The following is an 18,107-nucleotide window of genomic DNA, read 5'->3' on the forward strand; positions in this document are numbered from 1 at the left end:
GTTACTTAAAAAAATCAAATTAATCATTTTTTTAAAAAAATTAACTAATACTTAATTAATCACGCTCTAATGGATCGCTCCGTTTTCCGTGCGGAAGGATAAGGCTCCCAACCATGGCCAACGAACAAAGCACCATATGGTTTTAAGACGGCAGGACAATAATTTTTTCTGGCTTTGATCACCTGTCTCGGCTTTATAAACTGCGGAAACAAAAACTCCCACATGCATGTCCCGATCGGAAAAGATTACTAAGCTACATTGCAATCGCTACCTATATCATGCATATTCGTATTTCAATTATCAAGGTGGTCGACGATCCGTACGTTAAATGAAGATTCCAAGCTAGGACATGACAAAACATCTCTACGTTAAGAATGATTTTGTTTCTCTTTTCAAATTACATTAAGCTAGGCTGAGTTGGTTTCTCCTCTTTCCCAACTTGTGCTCCAATGTTTTCCGCATCCATGTTTTCCAAAGCACTAAACGTGTATTTTTCAAAAAAGTATTTTATAAAAAAGTTTACGAAAAAAATGTTTTTTAAAAAAATAAAATTAATTTATTTTTAAGTTTTTCTTAGCTAATATTTAATTAATTATGCTCTAATAAGCCAACTTGTTTTCCATATGAGAGGGAGAAGTTCCTCAAATGGTGCTACCAAATACCAAACACAGCCTAAGAATGCTCTAATTGAAATGTTCGCAGCGACTCTCTGCTTGGATTTGTGCTCACAAGCACGCCGTTGTTTAGACTCAACAATGCTAGCATGTTCCCACAATGAAAGTAGTTTGAAGCTTATCGCTGATGAGCTTTCCCAACACAGCAAGCTGCTCCGACTCTTCGTTATCTGCAAATTCATGTTTCCCTTTCTGTAATATTTTTTACGTGTCATCTGCTAATATCAAATGCTGGGAAGAGGAGCTGGATATGAGGATTTTGAGGAATTATGATGAAGGGTAAAATTTAGGGACTTTCATTTAATAAAAAAAGCAAAATTTGCTAGAGGACGCTTAAAAATTCGTGGTTTTTGCTACTAGACAATGCAGATGTCTGGCTTCGCTGAAAGGCATGCTAGAATTGTTGTATTTTGCTGTTAGACAATTCAGCCATTAAAATATTATTTTTTATTGGGGATTGGAGAGAAAAAATTAAATCAATGACTTTGCTACCCCTGCTTACAATTTAGGCCACATATAGGGATGCAAACAGGTCGACCCGCTAGCGGCCTACTTATATGTTAAATAAAGGGTAGGCCGTGGATTCCCGTGTCATTACTCGGTTTGTCACGTTATAGAGATGCAAGTGGGTTAACCAATAAAAGTCAAATTAATAGGTAACTCGCGAGCCAACCCACAAGTTACCCACTAATTTTGCCTATAAGCGAGTTCGTGGGTTGGGACGCTTACATCCCTACCCACGTGTCATTTGCATCTTCCTATTTCTCCATCTGTATATCTCTCTTTCCTCTCGTGCTCAGATGCAGCAACAGGGGGGAAGTATCAGGTGCAATAGCACAATTCAGTGCAATCGTGCAACCTCCTTTGTGTACCGTTGGATTGAAGATGGATGGTCCAGATCGAGCACTTCATCCCTATCGCACATTTTGCAAAAAAAACCGCCCGCCTCTCATTGTCTTTTTTATGTTTTGGTTCTTGGACTCAACTTCCTTTCTCTTTGTATCGTCCCACTCTCCTCACCAAGTAAAAAGATTTACTCACACTTGTAACCGGGAGTAAAAATTTACTCACGCTTAAAGTCGGGAGTGAAAATTTTAGTCATGCTTAAAACCAAAGATTTACTCACATCTATAATCAGAGTAAAAAATTTACTCATGCCTAAAGTCGGGAGTGAAAATTTTACTCATGCTTAAAACCAAAAACAAATTTACTCATGCCCCAAACTTCCATGCTTGAACTTTGTCAATATCTTGCCTCGATAAAGAGGAGAACAATGGCTGATTGAGCGGAGTGCCAGAACTAATACTGAATTAATCACGGTTGGATCTCGTTGGTCTTTCCCTATTAGAAGGTGGAGGCAAGCTCCAAATGGTGTCTAAATGAGCTCTTGTTGGTGTGGAGCTCGAGCACGGGCGGATGCGTGCAATCGGTGGATCGAGCTTGTGTGGTAGACCAAGCTCGAGTGTGGATGGACGACCTCCTCAGCCCGTGGATCGGTGGATGTAGATCAAGAAGTGGAGTGGCTTGGTCGGAGAAAAGGGAAGGAAGAGGAAGATGAGGCAGAGGAGAGCGAAGAGGGCAAAATTGACTTTTCAGCTGTCTCCACTGTTCCTCAGCTAGTTGGATACATTATTTTAGTACCCACTGTGTCTTGTAGCAAATATCCATATAATTATAGTGCCCATAAGCAAAAATCAGTTTTCACAGTGTCTTCTAGTAAATATCACATTATTAAGTGTTCACTAGCAAATTTTACATAAAAAAAGTTGTGGGAGTTAGATCGATCTCAACTACCCATGAAACTGCACGTACGTTGCCCGGAGAAACAATATAAACTTCCATTGGCTCTAAATGATTAATTCCAAAACCTAAACAGGCTGTAGCGCATATATATAGTGTTGATTACTGGGCGTATCGATCGGAGCTCTTCATACTAGCAATCTAGCTTGCGTCGTTAGGATCGAATTGCACAATTCGTGCAGTCCAACCTAAGATGGCCTGCCTGCAGCTGCAGGTCCTTCTCCTCGCCTGCCTGCTGCTTGATGCTCCTCATCTTAGTAGTGCTGCAGCCACAGTTCCAACACCACCCTTCTCCTTCAACTTCGACTTCTCCAACATGTCCACATACCATTCGGATGACTTGAGATTTGAGGGCAACGCGACCGTGCACGGCAGCTTCGTCGACCTCACCTGCAACGCATACGGGCTGGACATCTCTCAGTGCACGGCTGGGCGGATGTCGTACAGTCACCCGGTGCCCTTCTACGACGAAACCACCAAGGAGGTTGCCAGCTTCTCCACACAATTCACCTTCAAGATCATTGTACCAAAATTTAACAACGACAAGGCGAAGGGAGATGGTATGGCTTTCTTCCTTGCACGTTACCCATCAAGAATGCCTCCAAGATCAGGCGGCGGCAATCTCGGTCTCATCACCAACGATAACTATTCTAGCATTGGCCCGGACCAGTTCGTATCCGTCGAGTTTGACACGTACAACAACACCTGGGAGCAGCCTAAGCAGACTGGTGACCATATGGGCATCTACATCAACACAGTCACTTATTCGACTAATACAACAAATGTATCCAGCTTCAGCCCGAATGAGAGCATGATGAAGGCGTCCATCACCTTTGACAGCAAGACCTCGATGCTGGTCGCCTCTCTGCAGTATACCGGTAATTATTCTAACTATGCCCCTGTTAACGTCAGTGCGAAACTCCCAGATCCTACGACCTTGCTCCCGTCGGAGGTGGCAGTGGGATTTTCTGCAGGCACCGGGGCAGCCTTCGAGCTCCATCAAATACACTCATGGTCTTTCAACTCAACTATTGCTGCCCCGGTACGAAAAGGTATATATGCAGTTACTACATCTCTTGAATTGATTGTTGGATTAATGCATTGTACTCGTTGGACGTACTTCTGACGCAGCAATTGACACCTTAGTAGTTTGTATTTTTTTTGAATGAATTTGTAATGCAGCAATTGACACCGATCTGCCGTAACATCGATGCAGATCACAAGAAAGCCATTGCCGTAGGGGTCTCAATTGGAGGAGGTCTCATATTGATGCTCCTGGTGTGGTCTATTCTCTCATGGTGGAAGTGGAGAAAAACAAACCGTGAATTTGACAAGGGAACTCGTGGGGCTTGTCGGTTCAACTACCACCACTTGGCTGCTGCAACAAACCATTTTTCAATGGATAATAGGATTGGAGCAGGTGCGTTCGGTGAAGTACACAAAGGTTTCTTGCCACAATTGGGCCGTGAAGTGGCTGTTAAGAAGATCTTGAGGGAATCCAGAGCAGGAAACAAGGACTTCTTTGACGAAGTCCAGACCATCAGTAGAGCAAAGCAGAAGAATCTTGTTGAACTACTTGGTTGGGGAATGAAGGGCAGCTCGATCATTGATTTCATGTGCGGGAGCAGGCAGAAGAACACCGACCTTTTCCTGGTATATGAATTTGTGGATAATGGCAACCTACATATGCACCTGTATGAGAAGGAGGCGCTGCTGTCATGGAGAATAAGGTGAATACTGCGAGCATAGCAATATAATTTATATTCAAGTTTTAAGAACCTAGCTAGGTATTATTATATACTACCGCACATAACCCCAAAAATTATTGTCTAATAATGTTTTACAAAACTCCACCATGTGCATGTTGAGCATAATTTTTCTAAAAAGAAAATATAGATTGTATATGAAGATTGTAATTACTGATTTCTTGACTAAGGTTGATAGTTTAACTTTTCACTGCTTTAAAAAATTGTTTTAGATATGTTTAAATTAAATGACATTTGAATAAGGATAGGGATTTACAAAACACGTGGAATATAAAATCTGTAGTTACGCTGTGTTTAGTTCCAAAATATTTCTTCAAACTTTTAACTTTTCCATCACATCCAAACTTTCCTACACACATAAACTTCCAACTTTTCCGTCACATCGTTCCAATTTCAACCAAACTTCCAATTTTAGCGTGAACTAAACACAGCCTTATATACATGACATGTTATAATACCTATATATGGTTTTCTGCAGCATAGACCCTAAAACATGTTGTTTCCTGGAAGTAACTATTTTGAATATGGAAGTTTGAAAAAACGAGCTAGTAATGTTGACAATCGTTATGTACGTTCCTCGGAACAAGAAAATGCTTATGCAAGTAAATGTTGTCTTTTCAGGTATAAAATAGTGAAGGGCATTATCAGCGCTCTTGTTTACCTTCACCATGATAGAGATCCATACATTCTTCACAGGGATATCAAACCGAGCAACATACTCCTGGACAAAAAATTCAATGCTAGATTAGCAGATTTCGGGCTGTCGAGAACTGCTGACAACGGAACAATACAATCGTCAATGGTAGTAGGAACAGCAAATTACCTGGATCCAGAGTGCATGAAGACGGGAAAGTTCAACCGTAGCTCGGATGTCTACAGCTTCGGGCTCGTTCTGCTAGAGATTGCTTGCAAGAAAGATGAAAATAGCTATGCACAAGTCTGGGAAAGGTACATCGACAAAACTCTGATGCAGGTTGCTGACGATAGGTTACAAGGTGCGTTCGATAAGAGGCAGATGGAGCGTGTGATCGTCTTGGGGTTGTGGTGTTGTCAGCCTAATATTGAGATGCGACCTACGATGGAGGAAGCAATGGATTTCCTGGAGACTGATGGGCCGTTGCCTAAACTGGCCAAACCAGAAAACTCCTCAAGTGCGCCAAGCAATTGAACCAGGATCAGTCGAAATATAATATTTGTGTGTTTTACAATGGATTTTTTCTTGCTTTTTAAATAGTTTGGGCATGTAGAAGTTATCACGTACATAGAGGGGTTGCAGTTGTGTTAATTTGCTTGTGGCTGTAGTCATCGTACATGTGCATGTGGAGTCAGTTTTTGTATAGCTAGCCACAGACTATTCAGATGTGGGATGTTGTGTTATTTGCCGCCGTGGCATCAGGAGTCGTTTGTACGTTTGTTTTGGATTCACGTTTGAGTATAAAAGAAAACAAGAAAACGCCGCAGTCGTTGTGCGGCAACATATTTTTTTTCCCTCGCTTTCCCTTTTTTCCACTCCCAGCTGGTGAAAGGATGACGATCTTTTCACTCACCATTCTCTCCCAAAAAAAACCCTAAGGGCCTTCACAAAGCACCGAGGTGACGTTTAGCCTCATAGCCAAGAACCGAATATTCGGTGCCACATTGGCAATACTCGGAGCCAAAACAGGTACTCGGAGCCAAACTTGGATACTCGTTCTTCGAATGAAAAAAGTAGAGAGAAGGAGGGAGAAAGTGTTGTGGAGGGCGGAGCCTCGCGCGAGTGGCTTTGCGCAGGCATCGGAGGTGAGCGCGTAGTACTCTAGTGACGAGGACGGGAGCTCGCCGAACAGCGTCATCACCGCGCGACCACCAAGTTGCCCCCGCCGTCCCTCGCTCCCGTGCTAGAGGAGGAGGAGGAAGAGCAGGGGAGGCGCGGCGAAGGAGAAGGGAAGGGGACAATAGGTGTCAATTCGGAGCTCGCGAGCTCAATCCGCCGCTGGCGCCATCGCCGCTAGGGCCACCCGGCGTCGTTGTCACTGCTCGTGCCCCATGCCGCCCTCGATTCGCTGCCGCGCCGTCGCATTTAGGGCTGCCTGGCGCCGCTCTGGTTGTCCCGGCACTCGCGCCTCGCGCCGCCCTTGATCCACGCTGTCTACGTCACCCCTAGGGCACTGCTCGGCACCGCTCGGGCCGTACCGACCCATGGGCTGCACCTCCCGCCCAGGCACGGCCCACCAGCTGTTGGGCCGTGCCGTGCCGGCCCAAAGGCATGGACGGCCCATCGGGCCTTTTTAAAATAAGTCTATTTTTCATCCCTCCTCTTTGGGCTATTACATATGTATAGCTAAAATAAGTCTATTTTCTGTCCTTCCTCTTTGGGCTGACATATGTATAGCTAAAATAAGTCTATTTTCCATCCCTGCTCTTTGGGCTGACATATGTATAGATAAAAAAGTCTATTTTAGGTCCCTATTCTTTCGTCAATGGCATATAATATGTCTATTTTTACTCCCTTATTTTGTTTGTGTATTAGGCCTAGCTGCCGGACGATCGTGCCAGGCCGGCCCGATCGTGCCGGGTTGGCCCAACGTGCCGGTGGAGGGGCCCAGGCATGGCCTGGTGGTCGGGCCAGGCCGGCACGGGCCCGACCTCCGTCGGGCCGTGCCGTGCTTGGGCCGGGCCAAAATGCCGTGCCATTGTCCGAGCCGTCGGGCCTCGGGCCTTTTGGCCATCTATACTCACGCCGCCCGACTGCTCCGTCGCTGCTCGTCTCTGTACCGCCGTTAACCTCGGTTCCTCTCTGTATACAAAATATACACATGTATATAAAGTTTGTGTGCGTACGTATAAAAAACCTAAAAATTAAGTGCATATAAACTTTATATATATGTGTATACAAACTTTCTATACGTGTATACAAGATTGATATACGTACATATAAAAACCAAAAAAAATACACGTATACAAACTTTATATATGTCTATACAAACTTTGTATATATGTATTGTATACGTATATGTTAAAAGCCAGAAGTGTAAAAAAAATCGAAGAGAAAAAACCCGAAAAAAAACCGGAACAGAAAACCACAAAAAAAGGAAAGAAAAAACAAAAAGGAAAAAAACCGCACACATGTCAGCGCCCTGACCTCTCTGCCCCCCTCTCCGCGCGCGCCACATGTCCGCCCGCGCGGGAGGGGGGGCGAGGGCGCGCGACTGTTCGCGCATTAGCAATCTGACCCCTCCACCAATATGGTGCCCAAGCAGATCCGCTCGCCGATGTGCCAGGATCTCAATGCCAACCACCACGATACTGAGGTGCCCAACCTCGGCACCAAACATGTTGGCGCTAAGGTAAGGGAATTAACCCTATGCGCAGCCGCACCCAGCCGCCTTCTTCCTCTCCTCTCCTCTTCTCTGCCTAGGATTTGTGCGGTGGAGCCACCCTCTTCTCTCTTTCCTAAATGTAGGCAAATCCACCCCAAATCGAAGGGTTATTCATGGGTAGTGCATTGGAGATTGATTTGCATGGTGAAGTCCCTCCGAAAACCCTAATTTCCCCAATGTTTGCCCATGTATATTGAGTATTTTGAATGAAACCGTGGTTTGTTAAATGTGGCACAGGATGTGTTGTGAATTAGGGAATGTGGGTCGGCATGTAATCACGTTGATGTTGAGGTTGACTAGTGCGGCACTACGTGGTCGCCCAACAAAAGAGTTGTGTTGGGCAGATCGGTATTGTGGCTAAGTCCTAAACCTTAGCGCTAATGCGGCTGGCGCTATGGTTGAGCTGAGTAGCACTATTTACCATGGTGCTAAGCTTGGGGCCTCACTTCATTAACCTACCGCGTCGGCGAGGCGTTGGGCTCAAGCTCCATGTGGACAGGGGATTCAGCACCAACGTGCCTAGCATTGAGCCGTAGGACCTTAGGGCCGAGGCTGTTAGTGTTGAGGTCGCGGACCATTTCTAGTTAAATAAGTTTTTGAAAAGGGCAAAATTGTCAAAAAAAAAAGGATGAGAGTGGTGGCAGGGAGAGGAGGGATCAAAACAGGGAGGAATTATCTATACCAATATAAAAAGCACCAGTTCATCCAACACCTCTCTTTTCTGACCCTTAGATCTATTCATCCAACGGTTTATATCAAAAATTAGATCAACCCCTGCAATTAGCGATTCCCACGTGGTAAACAGCGGTTAGCGAAAAAAAAAAAAAGAGAGAAAAGAACCCACCGCCGCCGAAAAAAAAAAGGGGAAAACCTATCCTCCTGCGCGGCGCCGCCCGCCGCTCGCCTCCTGCGCGCCCGCCGGCGCCGCTCCGCTCGCGTGGCTGCGCTCCCGATTTCCCTACCCCGCCGCTGCCTCGGATCGCCTGTGGCCGCCACCTCCCGCCGGAGCCGTCGTCGTTGCCGAGGAAGCGGGCCGCATCGCCGCCGCCGCCTCCTACGCGCGTAACGCGCCCGCCCCCCACCGCCCCGCATCCCCCCTTCCCTTGCTGACGGGTGCTGCACCGCGCCGGCGCCGGAACGGCGAGTTTCACATCCGTCCTGCTGCCTCCCCTCCCTTCTAGCCCTCCGCAGCCGCCGTCATCAACGTCCTCTGCGGCAACCGCACGTCGCCGGGTCCGCCGCCACCACTGGAACGCCGCCCTTCCTCCAACCGCCCCTTCCAACCCCATCGCCCCCTCCTCAGCTGATCACCCCGCCGCCGCAGAAGGTTGTCAGGACGGCCGCCGGCGAGGCTTCCCGCTCCTCCATCCTGTTCAGGTCAGCGGGCAGGCCGTGCTACACGTTCTTCGCTTCGCCGACGATGGTGGTCAAGCAGGTACTCATCCATTGCTTCCCCCTTCCTCTTCTTCAACAATCGCCGCACGGTTCTGGAACCAACCCAAATGCAGGGCAGACTTGATTCCTGCTGCTGTTGTGATTTGTGAATAATGATAATACATCTGACTATCTGAGAATAGCGAAGTGACCTTGGTAGAACTGTTGTTTTCCGTACCGATCATCTCCCTGGGATGAATCGCAGCATAGAAAGCTTGCCAGGCATCGTCATATCATCTGTGCTCATTTGCTTTGCTTCAGTTTACTGCAGCTAAGTTGGTTCTACATATTGTGACATCGATCTCGTTCTTGGCTCTGAGAATGGCACACCACTCATGAGTCATGATTGGCATATTCAGGAACTTAAATTGTCCATAAGGAAGCTTTACTAAGAAATAAAGAAAATCGCTCCATGATCTGATGATTGTTGAGGCTTGATAGGTCTGCTCTCTTTCTCACACTGAAACTAAAAAAAATCGCGTTGTTCCTATTTTCTGAATGTATGTGTCCACTATATTATCGACAAAGTAGACTATTTGATTACCTGGAACCCAAATCACAAATACTGGTATGCAATCTACATTTGGCCATAGGTTCAGTTCTTGCAGTTACTAATTTACTCCGTTGCAACTGAAACACTCACAGGTTTTTAGTTGATTAGCATTTAGTCGTAAACTTAGAGGTATAATTGCTCAGCTGCTAAGATCTGTTTTATAGATCAGTTAATAATTAATTTCTTTTGGATTCAGCAGTAGTGCCAGACCGATTGGCATGACATGTTTGCCTCCATTCAGTAAAATTCATCTGAATTCAAAGTGTTCCAACTGTGGCGTTTTGCTTCTGAACAGCTCCCCAACTTGCACTTGATGCGATGGTTCTGTTTTGCTGCTAAAAGTCAGGTTCAATTGAATATCTTTTAATTTCAGAGCTGCAAGTACATCTTCAATTAAATAACTTTTCTTTTCCTTTTCATTTTCTGCTAAAAAGCTAGGTTCAATTGAATACCCTCTCCAACCTAATTTTCTATTTGCTCAGATGTATGTATCTATTAACTCAGAAATGAAGATGGCAGGATAGCCTAGGTTTGGAGACTATTTTTAGTTCACGACTTCATATATCACTCGCTTAGATTTTACTAATCTTAATTTGTTGATATGTGCAACCTATTTTTCTATTTTTTTTTTCAGATTTTTGTTCCTATTAACTCTGAAATGAACATGGCAGGATGACTTAGGTTCGGAGATTTTTTTTAGTTCAGTTCAGGGCTTCATGTAGCACTAGCTTAGATTTTACTAATCTCTATCGATATGTCCAACCTAATTTTCTAATTGTTCAGATTTTGCACCTATTAACTCTGAGATGAAACTGGTATGATGGCTTAGATTTGAAGATGTTTTTAATTCTGGACTTCATATACCAATCACTTAGATTTTACTAAATTTGGTTTATATTGTTACTAAAATATGTTGATACAGTGAGTCCTGAAGACTAAGCTGAAGATCGCAAATCATCTACTGCCATAGGAGTAAAATAAACTATATTGCTCCATATTGCTCTATATTTGATTATATCAAGGTAGGTTTCCAAAAGGAAAACAATGGGTACTGTTTCTTTAGGGAATAAAAAAGCAGTGCTTTCTGCAGTTCCTATAGAAATAGCTCAATATATCTTATTGCCTCTGTCAGGCATTTCAATTCAGCTAAGATATAATATGTAGCATCCACAACAGGTTGAAACGAGCTGATTACTGACAGATGATCAGTGTCAAGTGAGCTATACAAAATATAATTTTCAATTCCAACAAATTGTGAAACTTTACCATTTAAATTTGCAGACAAACAAGTTACATATGTTATACATATACAGCTATGGCAAAGTTATATGTTTGGATTAATTATTTTTTCCCATGTAAATCTAATAATGGCCTGGTATATATGGATGGTTGACAGCAGGGGAGAGCAGCAAAGCTGCTGCACCTGACCACTGCACATCTTTGGCTCTTCCTTTCTGACCACTCTAGGAGATGGATTACAAGCGAAGCAAGGGCTCCAGATCAATATCATCCAGAAGAAAGTAGTACTAATTGTAAAAAAAAACTTGTTATTTTATATATTGCACTACTTATAATTTATAATTTACAGATGCCTAAATATATAGGATGTTGATTTATTAATGTTTTTATCACCGAACTACTCCACAGCTAAATGCCAGAGAGGATGGATTTCTCAGCAATTGTCTCCAAAATTCTGAAGCAGCGACCATACTTATAAAATAGTTCATGTATTGATAAATTGGATATATGTCAAAATGTTCACTGAGTTAAATGCTAGGAGCAAGTTGAATATATTAAAGTTTTCAAGGGAATCACATGGAACTATCTCTTGACAAAGCTTAATGTCAAGTTCATGTCATAATGCAAGCACTTATTATTTGAGTTCCTTGGGATGATCATGCCAACGGGTAGACTAAGCTGGCAGTTGTGGTTGGTCACAATAGGTTTTACTTTTTATTTTTAGTCTAAATTCAGTCTTCTAATGATTTATCATTTGCCCATCATTTTCTGATATTGCGTCCACAAAAACTGATATTCAGGTAGCTTTCTATGCCAAAGCAATTTCTAAAATTGATGTGCTTTTTACTATGTTTTTTTAGTTGGATATATTTTAGAAGTTGGATTTTACTGATATTTCATAAATATTTGTAGGTTTGATTTGAATTTAATTTTAGTTTGACTACTGCAACAGGTTAAACTGAATAAATTGGATAAAAGGAGTGCCTTGGTCATCCTAAGCCAAGTTTTCAAAATTTTCAGCTAGATGCGTTGTGTATTGTTGGCGATTCTGAATGTCTCTTCGATTTCCACTGCCCATTCAAGATATAATATAATGGATGGATTGAATCGCTTTGCTTATACTGTGTCCAATTGAAATGTGGTTTAATCCTTGGCCTTAATATGAAAGCTTGGCTTGGTACTATTGCTATACTATGAAATACTACTTTATAAAATAAGTTACTTTTAGTATTCGTCCTCTTATCGGGCTGCAATTTTCTTTTAAATTGAAGCTGGAGGACAACTCTGTTGATGACAATGCCATATTTTCTTTTTTTGTAATTTTCTCTATTATTTGGTTTTCATACATTCACACATATTTTTCTTGTGATCCATTCCTTCCAGAAAAACGAGGGATATAATAATATAGCACCTTCCAAACAGTATAAATAATCTCATCCATCTTTATTTTTCTTCATATTAGCTGAAATAGGGTGTACTCAATTCTTAGTGTAAAACCATGAATGTTTAACGTGCCTTGCACGTGCACACTTACTAGTGTATATATATATATATGTAGATCTTTTTTGTCACAATGTCTAAATTATATGAAGTTTCAATAATTATATAATAGAGAGTATTACATGGGCTGACAAATAGTGTCTAGGGGCTAAAACGCAAAAAAAAAACTAAAATGTGGTTTGAAGAGGTGGCGGATATCGGTTCTAGTGCTAATAAGTTACTGACCATTGTTCAATAGAAAAACAAAATGTTTCCTAATAGCAATAATGAGATGATAATTTTTGTTACTAGTGCAACTGAAGTTATTTGTATACAAAATATAATACTCTTGAAAATGATGATTCTTCTAGGTTTAAGAATGTTTTTTTTATCCAACCAATGGTATATGTACATACAATATCTACTTAATTTACATATTATCAGCGAAGAAATTGAGGGTATAATTAATTATGGGACAAGTTCGTTTCTGCCCTTACTTTCATCTTCAATATTATTTTTACCCCTACTTTTTAGGGTTTTTTGTTTTTGCTCTCACTTTTTTGAACCGAACAATCCATTTTTTCCTAGTTTGGATGGAAGTTAGTGGGACCGAGTATATGGGAGTAAAAAAATAGAGAAGTAAAGGAAATAAAGATTTTTCGAATTTGTGTTTTACCTTTTTACCCTTGGCAAATATCTAACAGAGGAGAGAGTCTTCCCGATTCCTCTTTCTTCTCGCGATTCTACCAGGCGGCGGCGGCAGCTAGGGTTCAGCTCCTCCCGCCGACGAGCAGGAGAGGTGTAGGCGGCGGGGAGAGGGGTAGGCGGCAGCGGGGAGATGGCTAGGCGGCGGCGGACGAGAGGGTGCTGGCTGAACGGTGGTTTCGCTTCCAGCTCCGGCGCCAGCACGGCCAGCAGGTCGTTCCTCCCGCACTGCCGCTGCCCACCGCCGTCTCCTCCGAGCGCTGCGTTCGGAGGCGGCGCTGCCGCTGCATCATCTGCCGCCGCCGGCAACAAGGCGCCACCGCGGTGCAGGCTGGAGACGGACGAGGTGCTCAATCAAGCTCCTCGTGCTGATCGGCAGGTCATCGTCGAGTTCGGGCCATTCGCGCCGCCCAAGCTGGTCATCCCTGGCCAGCAGCGGGGCTTCAGCCAGTTAACCGGCTCGTCCTCCCAGACGTTCAAGGTGATGCCTACCACCCCAGATGTTCCAGACAAGAAGAAGAAGAAATGAGGTTGAACCAAACAAGCTGCAGCTTGCTGATCCAACCACACCAGCTTATTACCAAATCTTTACTCCTGTTGGGAAGGATGGCACAATAATCTTGATTTACTTCACTCTTATTATGCGTTTATATGTAAACTGGAGGATAACTACTACCACTCATTTTTTTACTTTTTGAAGTTAAACAAGACCAAATCTGAAATTCATATACGTAGTTCATGGAGTACAGTGATAGACAAGACCAGCATTAACATGCACATCTCTGAATGTTGTGAGGTTTGTTATATGACTTCGTATGATTGTGTAAAATATTGTTGAAATTTTGTCAAAATTTTGTTCAATTTCTGTCAAAATGCTACCGAAATTCCGTCAAAATTCCATCAAATTCAAAATCTATCCAAATTCAAAATATATCCAAATCTGTCATTTAATTTTAAACATATCCACACAAAAAAATTTCCAAAGTGATACCTAAATTGGGGGCAAAAACAAAATTAATGAATAAAGATGCAAGAGGGTATAAATATCCTTTTGACAAAAAGTTAACACCGTTAGCTGCTCCATCCACAACAGGGGCAAAAATATTATTCAGTTCAAAAATGTGGGGGTAAAAACGAAACCCTAAAAAGTAGAGGTAAAATCAATATTGCAGATGAAGTGAGGGCATGCGCACAAATGAAATTGGCCCATTAATTATATCCCCGTGTACTAGAGGGTGGACTCGTCCCATGCGGCACAACTTTTCTTCATGAGGACCTTCATTAGTTGTTCATGCCCAACTTTATGGGGATCTTCCACTGCCTTTTTGCCGACCGATTAGCTTCTCTTTTCCTTTTCTTTTTCAAACCAGAAGTGTATCAAGTACTGATAAGTGTACATGTAATTTCATAAAACAGGGCTATATAGTCAAATTGAAATCGCAATGTCCTAAGTTATTTGAGCAGATGGAGATGCACATATCACTTGTGCACAAAGAGTATCAAAGAAAAATAAAGCAAATACCGGCTCCTACCTCTAACCTTTGGGAAAAGCTCCCAATTGAATACTCGATGGATTCATGCCCAAGTGGATATATACGATCCCAAGCTGCATCGTAATTAATCTCTATAGATAATACTATATCAAACTACCAACGAGGCCAGCCCGATTGACGATGTTTGCATTATAAGTTGGTACTTGGGACTGTATATGCATTAAGAAAGGTTTCATCTGGAAGGTTAGAAGTAACAGACCAATCACAGGCACGCATTATCTTGATTAGATTTGGGCAATATTACTATATGCATACTTCAAGGAAGATGATTATTAAGGACGAGAGAGCTACAGGAAGCAAACTACAAGATAAGAACTACTGTAGTGTGTTGAACCAATTAGGGACCGAATTAGGCAATGCTCATAAAACAAGGCAAGATTTGCATCATATCTGTCTGTACATCCTCCTCCACTTCCATGAAACCGTGAGCGCCGTTGCATTGCAGGGAAGCGTAAGGCTAGCAGCCTACCAAAGCTAGGCAGATATATTAGACGAACGCAGAGACGATGGTGAAATGTGATGATCGATATATGTCGAGTGTCTCTGATAAGGTAATCGCTTATTCAAATACGAAAAAATTCTCTAGGAAAATTATGAAATAGAGTAGAATTTGCGGTGGGTCCATAAAGTTAGACCGTAATATTACTTTGGTCCGCAGTCTTTAAATTGCTCTCATCTATATCCGTAATCTAGATTTGATGGTACAATATATCCATAACACCTTTGGTTGTCCACGGTAGCTGGAACAAACTTGTATAGCTATAGTGCACATAGCTATTCATCTATCTCTTCTCAATTCTCCTCTTTTATATTAGCGCAGCGGCGCTAGGACGAGGTATTCCGGAGGGGACTAAGGTGGCCAGAAGTGCTCTAAAATCTGGGTGTCCACTGTTAGTGTTAGAGGAAATTTATTGCTACAGTGTCTAAGAGAGAGCTGAAAAGTAGCAAAACTATGGTCAGCATGGATATCCACGTAGGCAGTTCATCATAGCAAATCAATATACGCTTTTGGATCTGTTGTGATACATTAAACCTGGGTTGGCATGTAGACAAGCAATTTATAATAATTTACGAGATTATATCTCAGTCCAACTTTAAGATATATAAGGGCATGAACTTTTATAATAAAACCGACCATGAACTTTTAACTATCATATATAAGGGCACCGCGTGACAACTCAACTATAATATGATCTTGTTTTAGGAGTTGTATGGTTTCCTTTTTTAAAAAGAACAGATCACTACGTAATTTTGTAAATTAGAAAATTAAAAAAATTCTACGTTCTAACATATATATATAAGCATTTCAATATGTTCCATAGAAAAAAATCTAAGATAAAGAGAAAATATTTTCTTTTAGTCACTTCAGTCGTAAAAAAATTGCTTTGGATTTTCGTGCATTGGAACCAATGCTTACAATTGGATACATTGTAATACCAATTTTAAATCTGAAAAATGTTAATATTTTACATACGAGAGTGTAATTGATCTACGGCGTGTGAATTACCTTGGTACTTCTGATTGATTCTAAATTTCTATTTTGTTCAATTACTTCCGAGCATGGGCCTTCAGAACTGGCCCGCACGTGATTACCAAATCCTTTGAGAATTAGCAATATAGAACGATATTACAACGAACCGGCACATCACTAAGTTCACACATCCTATACACATAAATTTCCTTGCACATAATTAATACACACCAACTAAGAAATATCATAAAAAATTTTAGAAAAAATTCAAATAATACGGAAACTCAGGACTGCGTTTAAAATGGGATGGAGTTACTACTTTGCTAATTAGTTGCCCCTCACCTAGCATAGTTATTGGTATTTATCTCTTTCATCAAAAGCCGTACTACGTAGTTAATATTACTATTTCTTATCCCACCAAAACTTCCCCCCTAAGCTCCCGGGTAACGGCGAGCTTGTCTGTTATAGCTAGTAGCGAAGCAAGGGTGCAACAAAATCAAAGATAAAAATCTATAACAATGTACCAGCTATTGGGGAGATAAAGTACAATCGTACAACATATTAATGTTATCGTTAGTTACAAATTATTGCAAGTTGCAGCATGGGTCACTTTCTAGAAGGTACAGTAGGAATTTCACTTCAAATTTTGTATTATGTATTTTCTAGGAACTGTTTTACCTCTTATCAGAACTTGGATATATATTATGTGTGGCAAGAATAGTTAGAAATAGGAATATATAGGGTGTATATTGTGAAATAAGATCAGAATTCAAGATTAAATATGTTGAAGTTAAAATACCTTCAATTTCTTTATCCTTATCCCAAACTTGCATTCTAATCCTAATGACAGACTCTTTGATATTACATAAATACTAGCTAGAGTAATTAATTTAATTTAACTGATGTGCTGTGATGAAGGTGCTGTACAATCCCATGCATCAGGTTGGATCAGCCCCTAGTTTCTCACTATCACCATTCGAGGTAGATACCTCCTAGGGCACCGGATCTAGGCTAGAAGCCCTAGAGAATATTCATAAGATTATTAATTTGTAATGGAGAACAAATTATGGAATATACCCTAGAATATACGTTCATAATATATACTGTAGCTAATTACTTCCACTTGCCTAAAAAAATATCTCTATTTATACAAGCATCTTGGTGTTAGAGTTAGTTAATTCATTATCTAAAAAAAAGAGTTAGTTCATTCATTGCCATATAGATGAAGATGATAGACGATTATAAACGAATTAAACGTTACAAAGTTGAAAATTTACAATGTTAAAAAAGTTAAATAAGAAATGATGGTGAAGAAAGTTACGGAAAGATAGCAATAATCTATTACGCATATCCCAGACATCGTCCAGGCGGATCCCTATTTGAAGACTTTTATTCCTCTAAAAAAACTAAGCGTATGTGCATATCTGTTTCTTGAACATACAACAATCACAGTATTCATTTACTCAAGAGCCACTTTAGATTTAAGTGTATAATCCTATTTATCGTCGTATACGCGGGGAACAAAAACTACGTGCCCAGGTTTCTCTATTTGGACCCATGTCAAAACATGACACGTATAGGATAATTAGCATCCAAGATTAATCGTTTAATTTCATAACTGAACTAGTATTTTAATTAAGATGGGTCTAGAGATTTGGTTTTATAGGAATCTTTTTTTCCATGTAGGCATGTATTATCCGTTTCAACATATAAGTATTTACTAGAAAAATACTCGTGCATTGCAACGGATAAATACTATTTTAATTTTATTATTGTTATACGGTTTAGTTATGGTAAAATTCACCATGGGAATTCGCTTGGATTTTTTTACGAAAATCATGAGCTGCAGTTAGGAGTCCGACTTTTATCTCAAGTTAGTAGGCGGAGTTTTCTAAAAGAGATTTCTTATGCGACTCATTTTGTATTTCCAAAAGCAAACGAGCTTAAAATCCAACTGAAACACGCATATGTATTTTCCAAAAGTGAAGGATCTTAAGAACCGACTCAAACATGGATGAGTACTAAAATACTGCCAAAAACATATTCATTTTTTATAACTGTAGAGATATACATT

At 41.4% G+C, this 18,107-nt stretch overlaps 1 protein-coding gene and 1 long non-coding RNA gene across 2 annotated transcripts; both read left to right on the plus strand.

Moving 5' to 3' along the window:
* The first annotated feature begins 2,667 nt into the window (after positions 1 to 2,667).
* LOC127769365 (L-type lectin-domain containing receptor kinase IX.1-like) lies at positions 2,668 to 5,408 on the plus strand. Its single transcript, XM_052294918.1, has 3 exons — positions 2,668 to 3,526; positions 3,691 to 4,204; positions 4,862 to 5,408. The coding sequence occupies exons 1-3, from the start codon at positions 2,668 to 2,670 to the stop codon at positions 5,406 to 5,408; spliced, it is 1,920 nt and encodes a 639-aa protein (XP_052150878.1).
* A 2,957-nt stretch (positions 5,409 to 8,365) lies between these two features.
* On the plus strand, positions 8,366 to 11,400 carry LOC127771471 (uncharacterized). The gene is made up of 2 exons (XR_008017155.1): positions 8,366 to 9,034; positions 9,786 to 11,400. It is a non-coding gene; the product is annotated as an uncharacterized LOC127771471 (long non-coding RNA).
* The last annotated feature ends 6,707 nt before the right edge of the window (positions 11,401 to 18,107 follow it).

The sequence above is a fragment of the Oryza glaberrima genome, chromosome 4 (assembly GCF_000147395.1).
Source record: "Oryza glaberrima chromosome 4, OglaRS2, whole genome shotgun sequence".
Lineage (NCBI taxonomy): Eukaryota > Viridiplantae > Streptophyta > Magnoliopsida > Poales > Poaceae > Oryza > Oryza glaberrima.

Coding starts and splice junctions, on each gene's coding strand:
- LOC127769365 (XM_052294918.1), top strand. CDS start 2,668: ATGGCCTGCCTGCAGCTGCAGGTCCTTCTCCTCGCCTGCCTGCTGCTT. Junction 3,527..3,690: donor TGCTGCCCCGGTACGAAAAG/GTATATATGCAG, acceptor ACATCGATGCAG/ATCACAAGAAAGCCATTGCC. Junction 4,205..4,861: donor CTGCTGTCATGGAGAATAAG/GTGAATACTGCG, acceptor TTGTCTTTTCAG/GTATAAAATAGTGAAGGGCA.